This window comes from Neophocaena asiaeorientalis, unplaced genomic scaffold, assembly GCF_003031525.2.
Source record: "Neophocaena asiaeorientalis asiaeorientalis breed wild unplaced genomic scaffold, Neophocaena_asiaeorientalis_V1.1 scaffold43, whole genome shotgun sequence".
In the NCBI taxonomy this organism is placed as follows: Eukaryota; Metazoa; Chordata; class Mammalia; order Artiodactyla; family Phocoenidae; genus Neophocaena; species Neophocaena asiaeorientalis.
The window spans coordinates 12579014-12599269 of record NW_020173674.1 but is presented as its reverse complement, the minus strand read 5'-3'; the positions used below and the strand labels follow the sequence as shown (position 1 = coordinate 12599269).

Genomic DNA, 20256 nt, shown 5'->3' with positions numbered 1-20256 from the left:
CACATGCTGCGGAGCAACTAAGCCTGTGTGCCACAACTACTGAGCCTGCGCTCTAGAGCCCGTGAGCCACAACTACTAAGCCCACGTGCCACAGCTACTGAAGCCCGCGCGCCTAGAGCCCATGCTCCGCAACAAGAGAAGGCACCACAGTGAGAAGCCCGCTCACCGCATGAAGAGGAGCCCCTGCTTGCCGCAACTAAAGAAAGCCCTCGTGCAGCAACGAAGACCCAACACAGCCAAAAATAAATAGATAAATAAAAACAAAAACAAAAAAACCCCACGCACACAATGTGTGTGGGGAGAGATGGGCAGTATATGGGAACTCTCTGTACTATTTCCTCAATTTCTTTGTAAATCTAGAACTGTTCTCAAAATAAAGTCTATTAATTAAAAAAAAAAAAGACACAGACACTGGGATTATAATAAAATGTGTTGCCATTTGGTTCTAATCTCTAGTCATCTAGGTAGTGGTGGTGGCTGAAAGAGTTTAAAAGTGATGAAAAACGTACTAGGAAACTTTCAATCCAATGTGAAAGGAAGCAGGTAAAGTCAAAACAGGAGGCCTGGCATGAACTGGAGTGACCCTTGTTTAACGTGACTCCTGCACGTTGACATGCAGGCTGTAGCCAGCAGATGGTGCTTGGTGCTTGCGAGGGATAGAATATCTAAAATATCTATTCACATAAGATTATGCAGTTAACCAATCAAAGGGAACAATTTGTGGGAGAGAAAGAATTTTAATCGGTGGGTTAAAAAATTTACATAACCATGCTGAACATAATATATGCAACATTGACTTCCAGGTAGTACATGAGTTGTTTTCTCTATGTGGGAACACCTCACCCTGAGCAAACCTGATATACCCCAGTCAGACTAAGAATTGAACACTAGAAAGCTCTGACACAAGACTTTTAACACAGTAAACTCCCAGAATACGTTTAAAACAGAGTTTGCACTTTTAAAATTGATTTGCACATAATTTTAGAGAGAATATCTATTGGTTAAACTGAGGTATATCTGTGTTGTAGTTTCACGAGCACACACTTCAATTTCTGATAAGGGAAGCTTTTGGATACATCACAATAAAATTTCATTTTATGAAAAAATAATTTCGTTCGTGAGGTATGCATCTGGAGCGCACGAACACAGTGTAAGCACCTGGGGTGAGGACAGCGCATGATGAACACACAACACAGAATACCACAAATGAACGTAATTCCCTAGCATACAAATCCCTTCGTTACAAGATGTGTCTAACCCAAAACACAGCAAGGAAGCGCCTGTGTGGCATGGCCCAGGCACCCTATGGGTAGGTGTATATGTGCAAGGATGGGTATACCACCGCGGTCGTACGGCCTCCCTTTGTGGCAGGATATCTGTTCCTGGACCAGTTTGGCTTCGTATCTGGAGCTCGCTCTTGGCTGGGGTTTGTGTTTCTCTTTGGAGAGCATGATACTGTAAATCCTGGCTTCTCTCTCTGTGCAAACAAGACATAAAAGGTGAACCACTTGATGCTGCAATTCCTGAAGTTATAGTTAGGGTTGGTGCTGGTTTTGCAGGAGTCAGTGAGAAGTATTTGCATTTCCCCTCAAATACCAAAGTAGCTGGCGTTGGTACAGGGCAGGCATCAATCAAGCACTTGTCCTAGTCCCTCTGATAGCCAAAGGAAGGTCCATGGGCAATATTTTAATTGCCCTGAGAAGTTTAGGGACTGCATTTTATAAGCTGTCTAGAAACATTACGCAAAGGAAGAGAAGAGCTTAATTTACAGGCTGGGAGACTGTCTCCTTTTTTAGACTCTGCTTATCTGACCTGCCACAGAATTTAAATGCCTACATCTGTTACAGAAACATTAAATTAGAAATTTAAAGAAAATGAAGTAAAAGTAAAGGTTTGGATGGCATTCGTCTACTACATTGTGTTTAACTGAATCCCTGGTTACATGTTACAGCCTAGCTTGCATGTTTCAGTGGTAGGATATGGTTTTAGCCACCCACAGACATCCTGCAGTGGATGCTGTATGAGGAAAGAGGACAGTCATCACTTATCAGCGTGTCAGGACAGAATCCTCTTTGATTTGACTTTATCTACATCTCTCTTGTCACTGCTCTGTTTCTGTTATATCATGGTGATTGGACTATCTACCTTGTTACCCCTCCTAGAGGATCACGGCCTTAAGGGAGGGCTCATGTCATACAGTCTTCAAAGGGCCCCACACATAGTAGATCCTCCATAAAATACTGACGGGTAAATGAGAGCATCATCCTGAGAACTGCCAAGCAGCAGACTTGGGAAGACGGCAGGGACTTCACCTTGAGAGAATCATCCGTTCTATACCTAGTGCACCTACAGTAATCCAGTGGTCCTCAATCTTTGCCCCACCCGGACACAGGTGAACAGCACTTTGCCACAGACACAATCAGGGCTATTTGAAACCGCAGCTCACCAGCTGTTTCTTTACTTCTTTTTCCTCCCTCTCAGGAAAGAATATGCAAGTTCAAAGGAGCAAGAGAGATGTTATTATAGGGATAAATAGGAATTCATTCTAACTTATTATTTTAAAAAAGCAAATCGTTCACAAACCTCGGTACCGAATGATCACTGTAACAGTGGATGTGAAACACCCCTCACAACTGATGGTGACACCCCGGTTTGTTAACACCTCCTAGGGTTCAGAACCACTGCGTTCACCATCACTTTTTACCTGAAATGTTGCCATGGATTTACAAAATAATAGCTACCTAACAAATGTTCATTGAAATGAAACTAAATTCTCCATGGCAAGCTTTCAGCCCTGGGTGGGCTTCCTCCATCCTGCAGTACTTTGTGGGCAATGCCCCTGGCTGGTCAGGTGTTTTGTAGCCTGAGACTACATCTAACTACGTTAGATGTTCACCTCAGCAGAACAAATCCAAGGAGGTGATACTGTGTGGATTGCAGATCACCACCTCTCCAAATCACATAATACATTTGAAAAATAAATTAATTGCTGGCATATATATATACATATATCAGGTGAAATACCTGCATTCTCTCTTTATTCTTAGTCAAAATCAAGGTGGTCATTTTTGATGGGCCCAGGGAGGTGCCTTTGTCTCTTCCATTTAACTAAAATAAATGAACACATTTTCACTAAATTTTCCACTTGGACAAGTGTGATTATATAAAACACACAGAGTAATTTTTATACATGCATGTTGGTTCATTATGATACTCTAACATGGAAAGAGAGGCAGAACACAAACAAATAGTAGTTTGAAGAAAAGAAGGAAACTAATACTTATTGAATGCCTACCATATGCCAGGCATTTCACACACGGTTTCGCATTGAATATTCTCAACAACCTTGTGTGTAGATATTATTACCCCAACATTTTAGATGCAGCAACTGAGCCCCTGGGTGGTTAAGTAACTCACGGAAAACTACATAGTGGGGATGGAATTTGAACTCAAGACAGACCCCATAGCTTGTGCTCTTGCCATTATTACACTAGACACCGAATGGCCCTCAATGCTGAACAGAGATGGCTGTGCTTTGGGCGGGCTCCTCCGTGTAATGCTGTGGGACCTTATTCTATCATCCCTAACCACAGGGCAGCATTCCACACGAGGAGGGCCTCATGCACCCTATTTGGCTACTATTGTACCCAAACCTATTTTTTTTTTTTTTTTGGTGGTATGTGGGCCTCTCACTGTTGTGGCCTCTCCCTTTGCGGAGCACAGGCTCCGGACGCGCAGGCTCAGCGGCCATGGCTCATGGGCCCAGCCGCTCCGCGGCATGTGGGATCTTCCCGGACCGGGTCACGAACCCGTGTCCCCCGCATTGGCAGGCGGACTCTCAACCACTGCGCCACCAGGGAAGCCCCAAACCTATTTTTATACATAAAAGAATCAAGGATTTTATAGCCACACTCCAGAGTACTAAAAGTTGGGTGAATTTGTCTCCTCTGTTTCCTACTGCATCCTACTCTGTATGTAGCTTCCTGCTTACTTGTTAAAATACCCAGCAGACCCTAAGGTCCCTGAGGCAGGGATAGTGTTCTGTTCAATGTTGCACTCCCAGCATCCAGCAGACAGCCTGGCGCATAGTAGTTACACAATACAATTTGCTGAATGGATGGATGGATGGTTAAAGCAGCCAGCTCTTATGTTTTGGGTATAAAATCACAATTCACCAATATGTGATATCAGACTTCAGTGGTGTCTAATCCAAAGCAGTGTCAGTGTCCCCACCAATTTTAATGTTCCTCTGCTCCCAGTGGTACTGACAGTAAGAGTGACACAGGGCTATTGCACTCTTCACCCTCTGAGAGAGACGTACTAATTGGAAAAATCAGAGAATCTGTGTGACAAAAAGTCAAGAATGGAACAGAATAGAGAGCCCAGAAATAAACTCATGCATATATAGTCAATTAATTTTCAACACAGGAGCCAAAAATAACCAGTGGGGGAAAAGACTGTATCCTTAATAAATGGTGCTAGGAAAACTAGATATCCACATGCGCAAAAGAATTCAACTGTACCCCGTCTTATACCATACACAAAAGTCAACACAAAATGGATTAAAAATTTAAATTCAAGATCCCAAACTGTACAACTTTTAGAAGAAAACATAGGGGGTAAAGTCCTTGACATTGGCAATGATTTTTTGGATTTGACATCAAAAGCAAAGACAATAAAAGCAAAATTTTTTACAAGTGAGACTAAAACTGAAAAGCTTCTGCACAACAAAGGAAACAATCAATAAAATGAAAAGATAACCTATCGAATGGGAGAAAATACTTGCAAACAATATAATCCAGCCTTAAAAAGGAAGGAAATCCTGCCATTTGCAACAAAACATATGCACATGGGTGGAGGGCATTATGCTAAGTGAAATGAGCCAAAGACAAATGCTGCACGGTATCACTTATATGTGGAATCTAAAAAAAAAATTCAAACTCATAGAAACAGAGAGTAGAATGGTGGTTGCCAGGTGCTTGGGATTGGGGAAAATAGGGAGAGGGTGGTAAAAGGATACAAACTTTCAGTTATAAAATGAATGAGGTGTGAAGATTACCATGTATAGAATGGTGCCTATAGCTGACAGTACTGTGTTGTATAATTTAAATTTGCTAACAGAGTAGGACTTAAAGAGTTCTCAGCAAAAAAAAAAAAAAAAAGTGAATATTTCTTTGAGGGGAAGGATGTGTTAATTAACTAAACAGTGACAATCCTTTCTCAATGTGTATATATATATATATCAAATCATCATGTTGTAGGGCTTCCCTGATGGCGCAGTGGTTGAGAGTCCGCCTGCCGATGCAGGGGACACGGGTTCGTGCCCCGGTCCGGGAAGATCCCACATGCCGCGGAGCGGCTGGGCCCGTGAGCCATGGCCGCTGAGCCTGCGCGTCCGGAGCCTGTGCTCCGCAAAGGGAGAGGCCACAACAGTGAGAGGCCCGCGTACCGCAAAAAAAAAAAAAAAATCATCATGTTGTACACTTTAACCATATTACCAAAAAAAAGGTTTTTAATAAATTTTCCATGAGTGAGTGAAAAAAAAAAAAAGTCAAGCAAAAATACTACCTCATTCAACCTTGGTTTTTCATTTTTCATCATTGAAGAACTGGTATTCTCTGAATTTTTGAAAAAAGCAGGCTGCTTTTGCAGAGTGGAAGCAAACCCTGCCCCTTCCTAGAAGGATTGCAAAGAGAATATTTTTCAGTTGCTCTATTACAATTAATCAACTCATAATTGACCCAATTCACCCAAGAGTAAAACTCCCACCTCTGAAAGCATTTTCATCTTTAGAAAGCAGGGGGTATGGTGTGGGCGTGGCAGGCAGGAAGGAGGTATCCAAGTGTCCTTAGCCTGGACCAGGCCTGAATTCTCAGCCACCCGGAATCTCTGGTCTAGTTCTAGCCACCACTTTTCCATTACCATCTCCTTCCTCTGGAAATCCAGACTTGGTGGAAACCCAGACTTGCTATGCTAGAGTGTAGTGGAGGATTAGTGCGCTAAGCTGAAATCTGCTTAGGGATATCCAGAGGACCCATGGGAGAGTTCTGAAATCCAAATAGAAAACTTCCCCCTGCCCTATTTCCCATTCCCTTTCTGGTTTAGAGTAAGCCTTAACTCTTTGTCCTGCTCCCTCTGTAGAAAACTCTAACTGGACAGTAGAAGTAGGCAACAGAGCTTTCTTACTGGGGCATCTTCTGTTAACTTTGACTCCTGCATCAAATTACTTTTCTGATGCTGTTTATTTCGCTGTTTCCTAGACTGAAGTGGCTTCCTTTTTTTCTTCTTATACATCTTCTTCTTCTGATTCAACTATTCCAGAAAGTACAGAGAAATTAGCCGTTGATGATTCCAGCGGTACGCCTACCCACATGTAGCACTCTTTTCACACAACACTCAAGACACAATGGCTAACCCAGTATGTGTGCCCTCACAGTTTTGAACTGCTGTTGGTTTGGAGAATCAAAAAACAGTTCAGTTACCTCATTACCAGAGACCCCTCCCCACTTAACACCATCCAAATCCCCCTATTATAGATATACTGCCAAAGGGGCACCTATACCAATAAACACATATCTGTGATATAAAATTTGAAAGCACATTACTTATGGCAATATTGGCAGGTACAGATAATACTGGTTATTAGATGTGTGCTTAATAGATACAGTTTGGTTGTTACCATAGGGTGGCTTTAATAATTAAGCAAATGAAGCTCAGGACTAATTTTCCAGGTACCTATGGTGTGGTGAAGCTTATACTGATGCTGCTGTAAATCCAGCTGAAGAAACCGTAGGGTCCAGTCTGATATGGCTGGTTCCTTCTGACACAGCCTTAAACTCACCCTATGATGAAGACACTTCTTAATGCAACTAGGAAATCAGGTGCACAGTGAACCACAACAAACATTTTGCTGTTTCTAAAGCTCTTACACCATCTATGTGAAAAACAAGTCTGTTCATTGATGGGGCAGAAGAAAAATTACTTAATATATGGAAATATAAAAAAACTACCTAAGACCATGTAAACAAACAAATTTTTTTAAAAGTATGGCTCATTTGTGGGACTCCCCTGGTGGCGCAGTGGTTAGCAATTTGCCTCCCAGTGCAGGGGACACAGGTTTGAGCCCTGGTCTGGGAAGATCCTACATGCCGTGGAACAACTCAGCCCGTGTGCCACGACTACTGTGCTCTAGAGCCCGTGAGCCACAACTACTGAGCCTGCGTGCCACAACTACTGAAGCCCGCGTGCCTAGAGCCCGTGCTGTACAATTCTTGTTGCGGAGCACAGGCTCCAGACACGCAGGCTCAGTAATTGTGGCTCATGGGGCCAGCTGCTCCGCGGCATGTGGGATCTTCCCAGACCAGGGCTCGAACCCATGTCCCCTGCATTGGCAGGCAGATTCTCAACCACTGCGCCACCAGGGAAGCCCGGCAGGTAGATTCTTAACCACGGCGCCACCAGGGAAATTCTGGGTCATTTCTAACAACCTCTATCTCTTAACATGGGTTTCACTTTTAGTTAAACTTTTTTTCCCCACTTTTAATTAATTTTGGAATAAATATGGAGTTCTCACATGTTTCCCCCCTAGATTTACAAAATAAAGTTATAAAGGACAAAATGAAAGACTCCAGGGCAGGGTAACCAGTTAGGATGTTACTGCTGTATTTTCTGCAGATCTTGGGATAGTTGAAAATTCTTCCAAATTATCCAGTAGTGTCATGCTTTCTTTAGGCTGCTACTTTCTGGGTGCAAGAGTCTCTATAATCTTACCTCATCTGTTGTGTTCAGTAGGTGAACAGGGAGACCATCTGAGAAGGAGCTGTCAGAACCACTGGTGCTGTTGCCAAAAGGAAAGGAAAAAGGGAAATACCTGTTATTAATGTCTAGGATGTAAAACGCCTAGCAGACCAGCAGCATGGGATTAGGACACCTAGTCTGCTATTTGCCCTCATTGTCTGTGTTTCAATTACTAAGAATTCTTGATAAGCATATCCATTCATTCATTCTGAACACCTACTGCATGCCAGGCAGTGCACAGGAAACAGAGATGAACCAAGTGGCAAAATAAACACTGGCCGGATGGGCAAAGCTGCCCTTGGCAGTGATTGTGAGAGACTGTAGGATTCTTAATGAGCGGCCCTGGAGAACGGCAGGGGACTGGGATTTGTCTGCAAGCAGGGGCTTTGTCTCGTTCATACCTGTCTAGGCACTACCAGTTCAGAGAGCAAGGATCTGACTGGGTACTCTTCAAACATGTGTTGAATATGCAAATAGATATATTTAATAACAAAGAATCTGTAGGTCAGAGATTAGGAGTATTACTTTTATCACCCCAATTCCCCCTTCAAAAGTTTTGGAGCACATCTAGATTGGTCTAAAGTTCTCCCCACAAACTGTCCCTTCCCCTTTTCTTCAAAGGCTAGGAGGAATGAAGACACAGATAATCCATCCTTTCTTCCTTCATCATGTCCTTTGCTTCTGTGTCACATTATATTTTCCCCTTTCCTGGGGTGTGGTTGGCTAGAACTGAAAGCTGTGCTCTATGACACGTCCTCCATATATAAAAAAACGTCTTAGGCACAAAACTCAAATCTCCTGGGAAAAGACAGCACTTCAAACCACCCTTGCTCAGCACGTTCATTCTGCTCAGGCCCCCCCGCCCTCCCATCAGTGCACAATGAGGAGCCCCACAGCAAGGCAGCAGGAAGAAAGCCCTCTCTTCTCTGATCTAATTCCCAACTCCCTGTTCTCACAAGGCTTTTCCAGTCTGAGGAGTAGCCTTTGAGGCCACTAGATAATAGCCTCTGAAGTCCCTTTCGGAGGTAATAGAAAACTTTAACAAATGGGATAAAAAACATTAGATGCAGTATACCCCAGATGATGTCGAAAATCATGTATGTGCACACAGACCAAGCAAACTCAAACTGGGCTTGCACACAAGTCTGCTTTTCTGTGTAACCGTGTGAATGGATAGGAGGAGCCCCATGGAGGCTGGTGCAGAGGTTGGCAGATTGGTTTCAGTAACTCTTAACTAAATGCCTCAGAGTATCCCTGCTGAGCCTGTCAGAATGCAGTCAGGATGCTTCTGAGTTGGTCCCCCTGGGCCCTATATGTATGACTTGATATGCGGGAGGCATTTTGTTTTTGAGGCTGAAAGTGAAGAGGGTTTGATGCAGTGGTCCTGGAGAGTTAGGCAAAGGATTCTGGGAGAGTGGAAGAGGCGACGTGGTGAATGGGACACCCTACCTGGGCTGCTGGTCTGGTTTAAGGTTCCTAAAGAGACATTTGGGAGACTCAGCCAGCAGAACTACTTTAGGACCCAGAATCAACGTGCTACATAGAGTGGGTGGGCGAGCCATCCCCTTCCCACTTTCTACCACAGACTACAGTGCAGTCTCTAGCAGAAGGCCGCCATGCCCTGACCAGAACCTTCTGACTGGGGACAGCTGGGGCGGTAAGCTTGAGTAGCAGGTGTTCTGGTATACCTGTGAAATAACCACCCCCTACCTGGGGGCTTCTTAAAATAACTGTGGAGACTATTAGAGTGGGCCCGAGATCCTACATACTGAATGAACTCAACAAATATTTATTGAGCTCTCCCTATGTGCCAGGTACTGTTCTAAGTAAATGAGATACAGAGATGAACAAAACAAAGATCTCTGACCTTGTGGAACGTACACCCTAGTAGGGGGAGACGGGCAATAAATAACAGACACAACAAAGACATAAGTGATATAGAATGACAAATGATACAGAAGGTGGTAAAATGCTATGGAAAAAAGCAGAGCATGTAAAGGGGTTGAGGAACGGCAGGAGGGTGAAGGCAGGGGAGCAAGCTGCAATATTAGAGTAATGAGGGTAGAGGCCACACTGAAAAAGCTGGCGCTTAAGCAAAGACTTGAAGGGGGTGAAGGAATTAGCATTGTGAATATCTGGGGGAGAGCAGTTGGAACTGCCAGTGCAAGGGCCCTGAGGTAGAGCGGGGAGGCCAGTGTAGCTGTAGCAGTGTGTGAGAGGTGAGGGTGGAGGTCACAGAGGTAGCAGATGGCTAGATCCTATAGCCTTGTAGGCCACTGTAGGGTCCTTGACTTTGTATCTGAGTGAAGTGGTGGAGCCACTGAGGTGTTTTTAAACAGAGGAACGACACGATCTGATTTACTTTAAAAGAATCACTCTCCTGGTTTTCTTTTGGCCGTGCTGGTCCCTTCCTAGTCTTATTCGCTGGCTCTTCACGGTCTCTTTAACCTCTTACAGCTATGGTACCCAGCTCAGACTCAGCCCTCTTCTCTACTCTATCTGCACTTACTCCCTTGGGATATCTGTCACACTTAAGGTTTAAATATCATCTATCCATGATGACTCTCTCCATCAGACCTCTCTACACTGAACTCCAGACTCATATATCCAACTGCTTATTCCATATCTCCATTTAGACATCTACTAGACACCTCAAACTCAACATACCCAACACCAGATTCCTGATCTTCATCACCCCCCTAACCTTCTCCCCCCACTTCATCTTCCCCAGCTCAGTTAAAGGCAACTCCATCCAACCAATTATAGAGTCATTCTCTCTTTCTCTCATGCCCGATATCCAATCCATAAGCAAATCTTAATGTGTGAAACTTCAAAATATATCTAGAATCCAACCAATTCCCACAGCCCCAAACACTGCTACACCCCTAAGCACCATCACCCTTCTTCTGTATTATTGCAAGAGCCTCCCAATGAGTGTCCTGCTTAGACCTTTCCTCTTTACAATCTCTTTTCCACATAGCAGCCCCAGTAAAACCTAAGTCAGGTCACGATACTTGTGTACCTAAAACCTTCCGAAGGCTTTCCATCTCCCTTGAAGTAAAAGACAAAGGCTTCACAATTGCCTATGAGGCCCTACACAAACTGCCTGCCCATCTCCCTAACGCTTTCTAGAGCCTAGAAGAGAGGCTGTCAAAGATCAGGCACTCAATACAGAGTTGTTGAAGGAATGAAGTGCATTCAAGGGTGCCGTGATTTATTCAATATTTTGCACCTGAGGTTCAAAACCGACAAAACAACAGAGCAGGCAAGACAATTAAAAAAAAAATATATAGAACCCCTATGTTTTTTCTTTGAAATGAAGTTTGTTACCTGGATTCAATGTCAGTCAAAGAGATGTCACTCCAGCTTCCTTCTAAATCCATATCTTGTCCAAGTTCTTTGAATTTTTTATGGATCTCCTGTTGTAAGAGCTCTTTAAGCTCTGCTAGACACTGCATGAACTATGGAAGTGAAAAAAAGAACTATTTTTGATTATTCATTTAGTTATTCATCAGATATTTACTAAGTATACGCTGAAAGGCACTTTATTTATTGCTGGGGACATAAAGATGAGTAAGCTGTAACCTCTGCTACTAAGGACGTGTTAACAATAAGTTACATGAGCTGTAAGAACAGACAGAAGCATTTTTAGGGCAGAATATCAGTGAACACTGCTTTAGTCACTTTTCCCTGGCTAAAGCCAATAATACACTTCTTGAACAATGCAAAGGTCAGATTTATTTTATTTTATTGAGTAGGGAAAGTTAGAATGGGGTTGTTCAGAATTTGGCCTACGGCAAATCTGATTTAACAGGCCCTATGTTGAGGTCAAAGTGTCTTTTAAGTATTTTTTAATTAAACAGTTGCATCCAGAGTGGTGCATGTCATGTGTTCCCAGGGCCGACATTTCAGAGGGGGTATGAGAGACGAGTTAGAGACCATGAGTACAGGCTCCCTTTTAAGAAGGCGAGTGGTGATGCGAAATAGAAATAATCTCCTGGAGCAACAAGGCTAAAGGAAGCCTTTGTTTGTATTTAGGATGGGGGCAGCTTGAGAACATCTGCAGTCGAGGGGAAGAAGAAAAGGAAAAAACTGAGGGCACAGAAAAGAGAGGAGGTAACTGAGGCAAGACCTCAGGGAGGCCACAGGGGAGGTGGGCAAGTGCTTGAAGGACAGGGATAGTTCTGGAGAAGGGAAAGGACACCTGATTTTCTGAAATAGGAGGAAGGGAAGTAAGAATTGGTGCTGCCACAGCTAAGCCTAGAAGTGAGGGAGAGGTGTGCTGAAGGGAAGCTGGCACCATGGCCTCTGTTCTTGGGGAAGTATGAGGTCTTATTGTTTGCTGAGACTGCAGGCTGGGGGCTTTCTTATTTTCTTTGATTAGAAAAACTTCAGAAAAATATTAAGAGGAAAATAAAGATTGCCTGTAATCCCACTGGGCTGACTTCGGACCCATGTGAAAACGATCACAGTAACATCACCATATTTCCTGAAACCCCATTTTTACCTTGGTTCTGTCAGGATCACAGAAATCCAGAAGGGTGTCACAGACATGATAACCCAGGGATGTTAGATCCTCAGGGGTAAAGTGAGTGTCTCTTCTATTGCCTGCGGAAAAAATCCATAACACTTCTTATTAAATCTTAATGAGCAAATGCAAATCTAATTTATGAATATCTCGTTAGAAACACCACCTATGATTCTAGAATATTACGCTTCTGGACAGGGTCTCTCTCCTTCTAGTTTAGTTTGATTCAGGAGAACCTCTGACAATGAACAAGTTTACAATCATGATGGCTACAGTTACTGAGGCTTTACTCTGTGGTAGGCACTATGTCAAGTGCTTTATATGCACTTCCTCATTAAGTAGTGCCTGTAATGCAGGTACTATTATTATTGCCAGTAAACGGAAATTCAAACCCAGAGCTGCCTGATTTCCAGGGCCTGAGCAACGACTATGCCATACTGCCCCATCAGGTATTACGTTTCACACTCATATTTTGGGTTCTCAAATTTAACATTAAGGCACAGACAAGAAAATCTTCTACGTCAATTATTTCCCCAACATTCAAGGAGATTTCATCTCCCCAGTGCTTTGCTTGGCATCCCCTTGCCATGCTGGCTTATGATATACAAAAGAGAGCTTACCCAGTGTGGACCCACCAAAGGTAGACTCCATGGTATAGCTGTTTAGGATTCCCATCCGCCACATCACGACTCGTCCTGTTCCTTCTTTGCACTTTTGGACTTTAAAATTACAACTATGGAAAGAGAACTAAAGAGAAATCCAAGCCCTCTGTTAATTATAAATTGGCAAACGTTAAGATGTCTAAAATTCACTAATATGAATTAAAAAAATGGTTCCCTTGGGTTCTATATGTTACTTCCTAACGTATGTTCCATAACGTACTAATTCTAAGAGATGTTACTAGATGTAAAAGAGGAAAAAAATGAGTTCTGTTGGTCAGGGGGAAGAAGGTTTAACAAGACCAAACAGGCCTCCTCTGCGGGACTTCTCAGAGCATTTAATATGTTGTTGTGAACGCTGACCCTCCAAAGGGGAGAGAGTATATTCTGATTTTCATTGCTCATGAACCCTTCCTTTCCTTCGCCACCTTCCCCAGGGACATTTTGCAGGACTAGGGTTCCTTGAGGGCCTGTTTGGGAACGCTGGCTTACTTTAGCATTCAAGGCACTAGCCAGCCTTTCTAAGGGTTATTTTCTACCCCTCCCCAACTTGAACCCTTGGGTCTAGCTGCATTTGCCCTCTTTCTATGAGCTGTGTGTGCCCCGCCCCTACAGCCTCTGCCTAGAGCTCTTCTGCTGCTCATCACTAACGTTTCTGGCTTGGAGTTCAATATCCTCCACTGTCTTTCATGACCGCCCCAATTCTCTTTCCTCACTTGGAGTCTGTAAACATATACTTTGCAACTATCCCAACCTATCCTGTCCTGCTGAAAATGCTTTAGAGTTGGAAGGCGTCTCACTACCAGTGATTTCTGAATTGTGCTCTCTGAAATCCAGAGGTTCTACCGAGGAGCCCCAGGGCGCTCCTGTTGCACAAGAACTGAGGAGGACACAGGACGGCAGGGTGCTGAGCCCTCCCTCCGCCCACTTCAACTAGCCCAGCGCTGCTTTTCATTGTTTTAAATGCTAGGTTCCCGATGGGATTTCATGTGAAGAAAAGAGATTCCTGGAAAAAACAGGAAGATTGAAAAAAGAAAAGGAAAAAGAAAGGAAAGAAGGGAGGGAGGGATAAAGGGCAGAAGGAAAAAAGGCTTCCTTTTTCTTTCTTCTCTGTTTTTACAGATAAGAGTAGCAGAGACAAAACATTTGTCCTGTATCTTTATGTGAGAAAATTTACACTGTCATTTAAATACTTTTCTGAATCCAGCCTTCTTCTTTCTTCTTTCCAATGACAGTTACATTTTGTGAATTTATTTATGATGTTGAAAACCAGCTTCTAAATCAATGCAGATACAACTGTCACAGAGCTGTTACTCAGCCAACTATTAAAGACTTTTAAGTTGTTTTTATTAGCCCTTTAATATCTTGCAGTTATTTGTGATCTTGTATTACATAAACGTTTCTGTGGAGGCTCATATAATATTAGCATTTTGCTATTAGCAATATTAGCATTTGTCCTTCAGTCCCTTCTTCCACTGCCAAACACAGGATGAAAGATGATAGAGAATTCTACCTACTAACAGTTTGAACCTGTGCCTAGAGCAATTAAAAAAATCATCTTTATTGAGATATAATTCACATACCATAAAATCCACACATTTAAAGCACACAATTCAGTGATTTAAAGATATTCAGAGTTGTGCGACCATTACCACAACCTAAGTTTAGAACATTTTCATCACCCCGAAAAGAAACCCAGTACCCCTCATTAGCAGTCACTCCCCATGCCATCCTCCCCACATCAGCCCTAGGCAATCATTAACCCACTTTCTGTCTCTATATATTTGCCTCTTCTGAACATTTCATAGAATGGAATCATATATGTGGCTTTTTGTGTCTAGCTTCTTTTACTTAGCATAATGTTTTCAAGGTTCATCCGTGTCCTAGCATACCAGTACTTAATTCTTCTTACTGCCAAATAACATTCCATTGTGTGGATATACTACATTTTACTTATCTTTTCATCGGACACAGAGTGATTCTTAAAGCCACACGTTTCTAAATTCTTGAAGTCCAGGTAGCTGGGATTTACCCAAGATAATGGAGAGATAAAAGTGGCAAATCAAACACTGCATATAGGAAGCAATGAGTTATCCTTCCCCCTTAGTCAATGGACAGAAAATTACCTTACATGCTTACCTTATCTGGTGCATTTTTGCTTAACATTAAAGGAAAGACTCGCTCGTGAAGCCAGAACTTGTGATCATTGTTATTACAGCCGTACAGGAAGATATTACTCTTACGGCTGTGGCCGTGGAAATCACAATACAAGAGAACCTCCCTTTCTTCAAGAAGTCTGTTGGGGGTGGGGGAGGCAAACAAAGAACTCAGTGGATATACAGGGCATGAGCATGATCAAGGATCCTTTGGAGTCTCTTCCTTAAGGATGTCTGTTGATACTTTCCCCCCTAAGAAAATTTCAGCCCCTAATGACCTTCAAAGGACCCTATGCCAAACCTCAGCCCCTGCTGGAAACATGTCACCAGCACTCCTTGCCTCTGCCAGCCAGAGGAACTTGATGGAAAAGGGGATGTGGAAAGGGGAGATGGGTAGGCCTTGCATAAGCTGACAAGAAAGAGGAGAAAATCTACCAAAGGAAAGCCCACTCTGGTGCAGAACTGTGGAAAAGAGAGAGAGGTAGAGAGGGGAAAGAACCAAAGAAAGCCTTGGTTTCTGACATTCCAGGGCTAGTTCCTTTAAGACTCAGCTCTTCTTTGTTTCCTGATTACCAGGACACCTCCAAACATCTTCTCCATGATGAAGGTGGTGGTAACAATAATGCCCCACATTTACAGTGTGCAGGGTACTGTGCTATTAGATTACATGGATTATCTCATTGAATCCTCACAGTCACCACCCAGCACAGGTACTATTATCCCCATTCTACAGATAAGAAAGCGGAAGCACAGAGAGGTTAAATCACTTCCATGGTCCCAGAACCAGCCAGTAGTAAAACCAGGTCTCAAACCCAGGCCTGCCTGACTCCAATATATGCTCTTAGCCATTTTGCCTACCAACCCAACACAACTCTCAGCCATTCACACAGATATGGTGAGAAGGTGCGTGCGTTCACATATTCGTATCTGCTGCAGTTGCATGCCCAGCGAAATGGAAGCTCCCTTAAGGCGGGTGCTATTCTATCATAGGCTTCAACTGCTTTTATATATGCTTGGAAAATGCAGATTGATTTATTATTCTTTTTTTTTTTAAAAAAATAAATTTATTTATTTATTTTTGGCTGCATTGGGTCTTTGTTGCTGCACGCGGGCTTTTCTAGTTGTGGCGAGCGGGGGCTGCTCTTTGTTGCGGTGATCAGGCTTCTCACTGCAGTGGCTTCTCTTGTTGTGGAGTACGGGCTCTAGGCACATGGGCTTCAGTAGTTGTGGCTCACGGGCTCTAGAGTGCAGGCTCAGTAGTTGTGCCCCACGGCATGTGGGATCTTCCCGGACCAGGGCTCGAACCCGTGTCCCCTGCATTGGCAGGCGGACTCCCAACCACTGAGCCACCAGGGAAGTCCCATTATTATTCATTCTTCATAAGAGGCAATATAAGATGGTAATAAGGCATTCAGACTCTGCAACCAGAGAACTAGCTCTATGACTTTGGGCAAGTTTCTTAAACTTTCTGGGCCTTAATTTCCTCATCATATACAAGATGGGGATATTGATTGCGCCTACCTCACAGGGTGAATGTGAAGATTAAACGGGTCATGTGTAATACTGCCTGTCGTACATAAGCACTCACTAATTGTTAGGTACTACTATTATTATTACTGTTACACAAGTCCCATCATGAAGACCTATGAACTCCTTGACTTTTGACCTTTTCCATTCAATCATTTCACTTACAAGTGAAATGCTTCTAGCTGAAATCTCGCATGTTCAGTTTCAACCCAAAGCTAAGACATGATTTAAAGTTTGAAAATGAACAAACCCAAGTGGCTGCAAAGAGAACGTTGAAGACTGTCCACAAAGCTATACCCGATTCCTGTGCCATGAGAAGAGATCTCATGCCATCAGATAGTGCTGACAGCGTTCAGAGTAAGACTAATAGATAAAAGCCTCACCTCTTGATCATGTTCCTGGTGTGCCAGATACAAGGAAAAGACTCCTTCAGAATAGTTTTATAATGCCTGTTCAAGTCCCTTCCAGCCAATGAACAACGATAATTCCCCACGATCACTCCGTCTGGATTTAACATGGGAACCACTTTGAAGATAAAGATATCTCTGAGGAGCTGGGCATCTGGGGAGTTGCTAAGGATGAAGTCCAAAAAGCCTTTCATAATCCAAGAGCCATTACTTTCCCCAGGGTGCACTCTGGCAGTCAAGACCACAGCTTTCTTTGCAGCTGCCTCTTGAGGGGTCCGGGCTGGGTTGGTGATGGTGAGCAGGTAGACGATGTTTCCTGCAAGGCTCCTACATAAAGTTCGGAGTTTGCAGAACTGAGATTGGACGGGGCTGTTTGCCACTGACAGGAGGAAGCACTGCAAGTCAGTATACGTATATGGGTAGAAGTGTGCAAAGAAGCAAGTGTCCTGGTCATGTGGAAACTGAATGGTCCATGTGAGACAGTAAAAGGGCTGCTGCCCATCATCCGTGTTGCTCCTATAGTACCTGATTTCATTTCCTTCTCTCCTCCAGCCAATGCTGTGGGTGCTGGCATCCAATTGGGAATACATGAGTGGCTTCATCCCTATAGTATAAAGGCTCTTGGGTTTCAGGAGGTTGACGATGGTGAAGCGATAGGTGACATCTTTTCTGGTGTTCTGAATTCGAAAATAAAACCACTGAGTGTGCTTATTCGTGTAGAGGTCAGTTCGCAAGGTGAGTTCATACTCATAGGTGTTTCTGTAATAGAGAACACAGAAGAATATCTCTATAACTCCACACGCCCCTCAAAAAACAAACATTGTTTCCCTCTGGTAAAAACAGATCTTATTACAACAGAAAAGCCTGCTACATCACATATTTATTTTCTTATTTCCCTAGTTTTCCAACTCACATATTAGGCTAGCAGGAACTTGGGAAAAGAAAGTTTATTCGGACTGGGACAGGAAGAATCTCAAAACTTCCACTGCTGCACAGCATTTCTGGGAGCACTGTGAGCTTTTTGGTATCTTTTGAGAGTATCCAATAGCAGTTTCTAACCACTTCAACACATTTCTCTTCAACACACTGAACAGCAGTGAAGCCATCACTGTAGAGGAGACCTGTAAGCCCTCTGTGCTATTTTTATATCTGATCCTCACTTATTTGAAGATGAGGGGGCATCTCTGGAATGCTTTCACCTTGTTGAACTTGCAGAAGACAAAATACAAATGCCAAAAAGCATGGAAAGATATTCACCCACATGCATAATTAATGAAGTACCAATTAAAATAGGATGCCCTTTCCCCCTCCACCTCATCAACATTCCAGTGCTGCGAACCAGGCACTCTCACACACAGTTGATGGGGACTGAAATCACACTGGGAGGGCAAATGGGCAAAAACTAGCAGTACTGAAGTGATCAAACCCTGAACCAACAATTTTATTTCTAGAGTTTATCTCATAAAACCACAAATACTTAAAAATATAAATGCAGGGAATTCCCTGGTGGTCCAGTGGTTAGGACTCTGCGCTTCCACTGCAGGGAGCATGAATTCGATCCCTGGTCGGGGAGCTAAGATCCCGCAAGCTGCACAGTGCGACCAAAAAAAAAAATGCCTAAGGGTATTAATTCATTAAGCAAAATATTGTAAACATCTTAATTTCCCATCAGTTGGGGACAAGGTAAATAAGGTATGGAGTATCCATACAATAGGACAATAGGAATATCTGTGATATGGCCATAGAAAAATATTTAAATTTTATTAAGTGGAAAAAAGCAACATGTAAAACAGTATGTATACCACTTTCCTATTTTAAAAAATATATAATTTGTGTATATTACATATTATAGAGAGAGAAAGAAAATTAATGCATATACACAAAACTATAAACAGTTGCTGCATCCAGGAGGTATGATTATAGAACTGCAACTTTTTTTTTTTTTTTTTTTTTTTTTTTAGAACTGCAACTTTTATGGTATTTTTATTGAGACTGTAAAAAATTAATAACCAGAAACCCAATTAAATAGAGTTGGGAGACCAGAAGAGGGAGCTCTCATGCCCTGCAATGATAGCAGAGCCCAACAGGAAGAAAAAAAGACTCCTTTTCCTTCCTGGCAAGGACTCAGCCAATGAAAAGCCACGGACCCTTTGTTTACTGGAGCCCTCCCAACTTCCTTCTCCTCTCAGTGAAAATGTTCTCCCTCTCTTGTAGTGTGGGACTTGCATGTGGCGTCCCCCGTGGTTGCAGACCCTGAATTGCAGTTCTCTGCCAATCCTGAATAAACGCATCTTTGCTGGAGAAATATCTGACAGTCTGTTTATTTCAGGTCAACGATGCAAATTTCAAACGTGCACTAATTTCTTTTAGAAGTAGAAAAAATAATTTAGATAAATTTTCATTCTGAAAAGTATGAGTCACAATGATTCCATTCTTCTTCATCGTCCTCACAATTACCTCTCATCACTTTTCTCTTTCACAAAAACACTCCTGATCGCTAACATGATTCCTGAAGACACTTCTCAGTCACTTCAGTCATCATCCCTTTGGGAAATTCCTCTGTTACTCACACTCTAGTAGCTTTCTGCAGGTTCCCACTCTCAAACCTTGATTCAAACAGTAGAGTATCATCTTCTGGTCCTTGCAATGTGACTGCCAGTTCCTTGATAATCCCTGGTTTGCCTCCCACTCTGGAACTGGTGAAATAGGAATCTTCGGTGGGCACTGCAGAAGAGACAGACATACTCAGTCCAAGTTTCACTCAGAATCCATCTATCCAGCAAACATTAATTGAACCCTTCTGTGTTCAGCACTATTCTAGCTTAAGAACAATGAGTATTTAAATTTTCCATTGTCCTTGCTGAGACTTTTAATTTTTAAAAATGTATATATTTGAAGACCTTTAAGTAGTTTAGAGGACTTCCTTTTGCTACCTGGTTACCCTTGGCAACTCAAATACTGCTTCTACCCATTTAAACTCTAATTTAAAAGGATGTTGGCAAAAAATTACATTCTAAGTGGAGCACCGGAAAACATTTGCAATCTTATTCTACAAGAACAAACAAAAAGCCAAATAGCACCTATTTATTAATTTAAAAAGAAGATAAAGGGGGAAAAAAAGAGAGAAAATAAAGTACACTCCATGTCATTGTTTGGTATATCATTCCAGATTTAAATATAAC

General features: G+C 42.7%; 1 protein-coding gene across 7 annotated transcripts in view; it reads right to left on the bottom strand.

The window, feature by feature from the left end:
* Positions 1-721: 721 nt before the first annotated feature.
* AGBL2 (AGBL carboxypeptidase 2) overlaps positions 722-20256 on the bottom strand; it is a 39022-nt gene continuing 19487 nt past the window's right edge. For 4 of the 7 annotated variants that reach the window (XM_024748984.1, XM_024748989.1, XM_024748987.1 and 1 more), the window contains 11 exons: positions 19645-19798; positions 17051-17833; positions 15124-15280; positions 12946-13072; positions 12305-12405; positions 11128-11258; positions 7771-7837; positions 6187-6312; positions 5569-5676; positions 3025-3108; positions 722-1477 (listed from right to left, as the gene is read on the bottom strand). In XM_024748984.1, the coding sequence (XP_024604752.1) occupies positions 1304-1477; positions 3025-3108; positions 5569-5676; positions 6187-6312; positions 7771-7837; positions 11128-11258; positions 12305-12405; positions 12946-13072; positions 15124-15280; positions 17051-17833; positions 19645-19798 (2012 nt within the window). In that variant the 3' untranslated portion in view covers positions 722-1303. The remainder of the gene's footprint in view (positions 1478-3024; positions 3109-5568; positions 5677-6186; positions 6313-7770; positions 7838-11127; positions 11259-12304; positions 12406-12945; positions 13073-15123; positions 15281-17050; positions 17834-19644; positions 19799-20256) is intronic. The other 3 variants (XM_024748988.1, XM_024748990.1, XM_024748991.1) reach the window with 3 other exon arrangements.